This window comes from Poecilia reticulata, linkage group LG17, assembly GCF_000633615.1.
Source record: "Poecilia reticulata strain Guanapo linkage group LG17, Guppy_female_1.0+MT, whole genome shotgun sequence".
Classification (NCBI taxonomy): Eukaryota; Metazoa; Chordata; class Actinopteri; order Cyprinodontiformes; family Poeciliidae; genus Poecilia; species Poecilia reticulata.
The window spans coordinates 7,644,476-7,651,187 of record NC_024347.1 but is presented as its reverse complement, the minus strand read 5'-3'; the positions used below and the strand labels follow the sequence as shown (position 1 = coordinate 7,651,187).

Genomic DNA, 6,712 nt, shown 5'->3' with positions numbered 1-6,712 from the left:
TGGAAAAGTGCTATGTAAGTTTACTTACCATTTTTGAAGTAAACTAAATGATTTGAGTAAGACTGACTTAAATCTGTTATCTTAAACATACTTAATACATTTGTTAAAAATAAATTAAATTGAGTTGGATGATTATAATATATTGAATTCGTTAAACTTAAATTAAGTTGGATAAATTTAATAAATTCAGTTGGATAAACTTAATTGAATTGCTTGTTACCCACAGAAGCAATTAAATTAAGTTGGTTCAACTATTTTCTTTTTAGTGTGTGTTTTATAGTTTATCCACCATCATTTGTTGACTTCAACCAAAAATCAACCATTAATCAGACCTCGGAATTTCAGTCATCAGATTTCAAGCACAAAACAACATTGATTCAATGACTCAGTTTCAACGGTTTGATTGGATGGTTGTTTGATGGTTGATCCACCGTCATTTGTTGACTTCAACCAAAAATCAATGCTTGAGCACCTGCCCCTTTTGCTCCTTGCCCCCTAGTGCCCTTTTGGTCAAATCTTTTTTTTTTTTTTTGGCATTATTTCCTAAGCCCTCTTCTGACACATAAAAACATGTACTAAAATGATTTGCTTTTTTGTATAACATAATAAGCCGGTCACCTTGTTACCTTTGACCTTTTGCCCATGACGCATGACACAATTGCCTCTCGCGCAGTGAGATAAGGCGGCTAACTACGGAGCTCAACGTAGCGAACGTTCCAGATTACAGAACAGTTTATGGTGAATAAAGTGACGTAGTCAGATGACGGAAAACGTTGAACGTATCGTTTCTGCTTCAGCACGGAGTAGCGGTTTAAGCAGAGAGGTAATGAAATACAACAGACACTGACAGGCCTCTGTGTCTGCCTTTCTCTGAAGAACTACTGAGCGGGAAGAGACAGCCAGGTGAGGAAAAACTGTTCTTATCAATTCAGTATTTTTATCATATAGACATTAGGCTGTTGTTGTTGTGCTATTAGCTAGCTGGTAGCTAATGACTTTGCTAGCAAAACTAGATAACTAAAAAGCTTCTTCTCTGTATCTTTAAAGTCATTCTTTAGTATTGCTTATGCAATAGGGGCACATCGCCCATCCAAAACCTGTCATCTCCATAATGGAGATAAAATGTCTTCTAATTTCCTTTGCTGCATAATGTACATTGTACTTATTCTAGCGTTAGGTAAATGTATCTTGAAGGAGAATAACACTTAAAAGTGCAACAAAGATATTCATTTAGAATTAAAAATAACTCACCTTGTATTACCAAGATAGATATAATGAATGTAATAAAAGTTTGTCATTAACGAAGGGGAAAAAAACTCAATCCAGACTTTAAGAAAGTTTAGGGTCTGGTTCGCAGAGTATGTTTCCTAATTATTCAATGAAAAAAAACTAACCTCAGCTCAGTAAAATAAAATTGTAATCAAAACGTTTGGAATTGTAATGATTCCTTTTAAAAAAAACAAAAAGTTTTGTTTAAAATACTTTTTTTTAATTAAACAACTCATTTTACTCATTTATTTGCACACATCAGAAATCTTTTGTTTTGATTTTAGGCCCTGCTCAAGACGTCATGTGAGAATCACAAGCAAAATTTTGAGTCACAAACACCAACTTAGAATAGCAAGAAAAGATTTGAGAAGTGCAAATAAGTTTGTTCATGAGTCAAAAATGTGTGATTTAATTTTTTTTAAAAGTTTTTTTAAGCAAAACTCAGTAGGCTTTTCTCATGGTGACATGCATTAACAATTCAATATTTGCTTTTGTTTTTTTTCTGCAGTTACACGTTAAAGTTTGATGCAGCTCTGCTTTCCTGAATGGACCATCTTCATCTCCACTGCAAGTGTAGCAAACAGACAGCTTTTTTTTTTTTTTTTTAATAAATTACTGTACACTAAAAGGCTGCATTGTGCCCTTGTTTATATTTTTAATAGTGTAATTCTGTAAAGACAAAATATATCTGCTTGTCTAGCTCTGATTTACATATCTTGCTAAATTGCGGGTTTGAATATTGCAATACTTTCCTATAACAAAGTAGACCTGCAGAAAGAAATTACTAATGAAATATCTTACATATGCATAGTTGTATGCTCTATATAGAGATGTTCGTTAGCTTTGATTGTATATCTCGCAATTTTGTAATTTATCATTGTTTATTAAACTCTGAAAGCTATGTGGCTTTGTTAATATTTTGTCCTTGAATGCGGTTAGATGTCCTCTTTTTTGTTGAGCACCTGCCCCTTTAGTGGTCTGCACGGCCCTGCTACACAGGATCGATATAACCAGTTTAAAAGCTAAAATGGTTATATGCCAGACATGGAAAACTCGGATGCACTCCATGCCATGATGTTCAGAATTTAGGTCTCATGGCATCTCAAGGTGTCAACATTGCTGCCAGTGGGCTGAGGGAAATACAGCTCATTTCTGTAGCAATACAAGAGCTACCCAGCTTTTATCGCTTCTCAAAAAATTTCATCAACACAGAAACTCCAAAGCACACAAAGAAGCAATATATATATATATATATATACATATATGCACATACATACACACTTTGTCATAGTACCCCCAAGAATTTAAAACTACTTTCACCCCTGGGAACATCACGTCTGTAACAGCAGCCATAATACTTGTGGTTTTGAAGGTTTCTATGTTGAAGCAAGAATTTGAGTTGTAGTTAACAGTGTAATAAAAACAGTAAAAAAAAAAAAAAAAAAAAAGTATACCATTCTCAATAATCACGACAAAAATCTTTCTACATTTACCAAATAAATCTTTGGTAATCAACTCAAAGTCTCTTAAGGTTGGAACTCCTCTTTGTCATTACCCAAATCATTAAGTGAGCCTTACTCTAATTGCACAGATTCTGATGAATTCATGTCTGATCTCTCTCACAGATCCACTCCAAAACAGTAATATTACTGTACGTCTGAATAAACATGTTCTAAGATTGCTTTAATTTTAAATCTGTGCATGAATAATTGTGGGCTTATTGTATCTAACATTTTAAAGATCATTTTGTTGTCTCATATTTCAGGGTCTCCACATTCTCTCTATGCCATGCTGCATTGATGCAGTAATTCATGCAAAAGGAGCCCCAAGTATTCAGTGCATAGAATTTTACTGACACTTATATATTTTTCTTTAATCTAATGTACTATTTAAATTTCCTGATACACTGAATTTGGGCGTTTTAATATCCGTCAGTTGTTATCAGCACATTATGAGAAACAGGCTAAGCATATTTCACTGTGTGTAATAAGGTGTATGAGTTTCACTCTCTGAAATAAGTAATGCAAACTCTTGATGATGTATTCAGCCAAATTAGTCATTTAGCTACATGCTCACTAATCCTCAGTGTTCAGCTCCATATTTAAGCCTCTTGAGGTAAAAGGAAAAAAAGTTTAGATTCAGATGTTTTTCCAGATTCTTTATGTTGCCTCTAAATACAACTTAGTGTTGCTGTGGTTTCCCTGTTTTGTTTTCTTTCTGGAGATAGATTCTGGGGTGTTGACTTGTGTTCTCTTTATGCTCCTTTCTCACACAGTTCTGTGTGCCACACTGCCACATAGAACATGTAAATAATAATAAAAAAAGTTGGATTTTATTTTAGGTTTTTATCTCTTCTGTTGTCACTCCATATTTTACTATTTAGCTTGTGTTCTTGTCAGCAAGTGTCGATTCATTAAGAAAAAGAACAATCAATTTTGGAGGTGTGGCAGCAACGAGTTCCTAATTTTGAACTCAACATGGTTTACATTTTTTAAATAAATATGTTTTAGAAAAGAAAACCCCTGCAGATCTATGTTAACATTCTGGTTATAATGTTTTAAGTGTACACAGCCTAAAGCTGCTTTACCCACAGCTTCATCAGAGCACAGTAATAATCAAAAGAGGAAGACACAACAAGGCAAAATATTTGTTTTGGCCAGGGCTCGAGTCCTTTGCATTTAATTTATTTCAAGCACTTTTAATGCAAGAATAATTAATATCACACCAGTCTGAAGCAGACAACCATGTGGTACGCTTTTCCCAATTGCTATTAGTTGATTTGGGAGGAACACATTTAATTCACAAAAATGTAAGTGAAAAAGTTTTGCGTGAATAAACCATGTTCCAGAAACAAGGAGACTCCGCTGATCCTAATTCACTAAGTGACAAAAAAATACTTCAAATACAAATGGATGAACATGAATGGATACTGCTGAAGAACTTCCCACCAATTTCTACTCTTAAACTGTGGAAAAAGTTTATTTAATCCTGAATCATGTGCAACTTTTTTCCCAAGCTCAGCTTCTTTTACCAATCCAAGTTCAATCTCCCTTTACTGTAGCAAAAAAGTTTATACAATGATGCTGACAGGACTAATTAAACATTTTCTGAATTTAAAGATAAAGTGATGAGTGGAGAAAAACAACCAAGTCCCTTGTGTTCACACATACAAAACATTTAAATCTGAAATCAATGTCTCAGAATGGTGACTAACATTTTCACATTTAAACATAAAACTGTAGAAAAACAGTTGACAAAAATCTGAACTGAACGGCAGAAGGAGATTGATTTTATCTGACTCCATCTACTCTCACAAGGCCACAAAACATCACTAGAACACAGCTGCTATAAGGTCCACCATTATACAGTATAAGTCTATAGCATAGGTTATTATTAGCATTGAAACAAGACAGTTCCATAGCAAAATATACAAAAGTTCACCTGTTCCTTCATCCGCTTGTGGAATTCTGAAGACTCATCTACGACTGAACAGAAACCAGGATGACTTGGCAGAAAATGTAAACCGTTTTTCATAAAAACACGCTAAAAATTCAATAAAAGTCAACTAAGCCATGTTTGTTGATGGCGTCAAGGCATGAGAAGCAGGCTGGAAGCACGCACGCACGCACGCGCGCGCGCACACACACACACACACACACACACACACAGTCCCATCTTGTTCCCAGTCAGAGAGCTGCAGCAGGTTCAACTCCAGAGGAAGAGATTTAATCTAGACTATATAGTATCGCTCCTGAAAACTATGCTAAGGCTACAGCTAGCTTTGGCAACATGGTATGTCGATGCATACACAGTACTCAGAATTAACGGGTCTTGATGCGAGGCAGAAAGCATGTTGTGAAGTTCTATAGTGCAACATGTGAAGAGAAGCAGCTGTTTTCCTGACTGCACTGCCCAGCGACCTGCTGTCTAGCTGAAACATCAAAGGCCTTAAAAAAAAGAAACAAGTCTAAAAGGCCATAAATAAGTTTCTTCAACGAAAATAAAATATTTACAGACTAAATCAGTTACAGGTGCCACAGTGATCTGAGAACTAAGAGAGGAAGTAAACAGTTTAGCAGTCAGTGCCTGTCCGTCTTGTCTGGGGCCAGTGATGGAGGAAGGGAGGGACGGTGAGTGGGTGGGATGGATTTCTTGTCTTCTGATAGAATATTGTTGACTTGATCACAGTTTCATTGATTCATGCAAGGCCATGTGATGTGTCGTTTGGGGGAGAACTAAAACTCTTCTTTGCCTTTAGACTTTGCTTTCTGCTGAGCTGCCCCTCCGTCCACCGTCCCTCTGGACTCCACCGCAGACAGGTTGATCCAGGACGCTGTAAATGCTTCTGGCTTCGGGCTCGGCGTCTCCTCCGCTTCTTCTAGGTCATAGTTCAATTCCTGCACTGCCTCCTGTTTCTTAAACGAATCCCTTCGCTCTGACAGAGCCAACTTCCTCATTACTTCCTTGGGATGGGGGCCGCCGCCCCGGTGCTGAGGTGAGCTGGCGGCGAGCCGCTGGTGGTTCCCGCCCACGCCGGCCGGGTCATGGGCCTCCCTCTGCCCCCTGAGGTTCAGCCCCTGCCGGCCGTGTTCACCCACACACACGAAGCTAGTGGTGGTGTCCCCTTCTTCGTCCTCCAGGCCCTCCCCCTCCGATAGCGGCATCTCCATGGTGTGGCGGCGGGTACTATATGCCTTCCTTTCTCCATGGTAACCTCCCTTACCAGTCTTGTCTCCCGTTAGCTTCTCTGCAGATTGTACTCTCTTGAGCAAGGGTGAGCGTGGCGGTTCTACGCTGCGCGGGCGTACCGAGTGGCGAGCGACCGTGGGGGGGGACAGTGTCTTCCCGTGGAAGCCCTGCATGGACTTGGGATGGCTCTGGAGACAGGATGGAGAGCACTGAGGGGAGAGCGGCTGAGGGGGGGGGATGCAGGCCAGAGGGGAGGGGGGGATGCTGCTGGTGGATTTGCAGCGCCCAGTTTTGGCGTAGCGGCCATGAACATGGAGGGAACTGGGGCGTGCCTGTGGCACCGGCGAGTTGGGAGAACTGGAACTTGGAGACGAGCTGGAATCTGATGTAACAGGACAGAAATAAAGAACAAGTTCAGATTTAGCAGAAATGTTTCCTCTACAGCAACACACACACGCATGCTCGCGCACACACGCACACACTCTGACTCGGGCTACGTTCACGCAGCAGACCAATCACCCAAGTCAGACTTCTTCACCACAGGCTGAACGGACCAATTTTGATACTTTCACCTCAAATCTGATCTGAACCACTTCCATATGTGGAGCTACATCAGATTTTATGTATCCGATCTGCAGTCTGAACAGTCACATCACGTTTCTTCTGACTTTTACTTTGGTGATGTGAGACATGCGTCAGAATTCTGCACCAGAAGAAGCCAGATGATAAATCTGGATGTAAACAATGGCTGAAA

The 6,712-nt window shown here is 39.1% G+C and overlaps 1 protein-coding gene across 5 annotated transcripts in view; it reads right to left on the bottom strand.

Annotated features, from left to right (window-relative positions):
* Positions 1–3,915: 3,915 nt before the first annotated feature.
* The window catches only part of mast3a (microtubule associated serine/threonine kinase 3a), a 74,507-nt gene continuing 71,710 nt past the window's right edge, over positions 3,916–6,712 (bottom strand). For all 5 annotated transcript variants that reach the window (XM_008433454.2, XM_017310045.1, XM_017310046.1 and 2 more), the window contains one exon: positions 3,916–6,340. In XM_008433454.2, the coding sequence (XP_008431676.1) occupies positions 5,505–6,340 (836 nt within the window). In that variant the 3' untranslated portion in view covers positions 3,916–5,504. The remainder of the gene's footprint in view (positions 6,341–6,712) is intronic.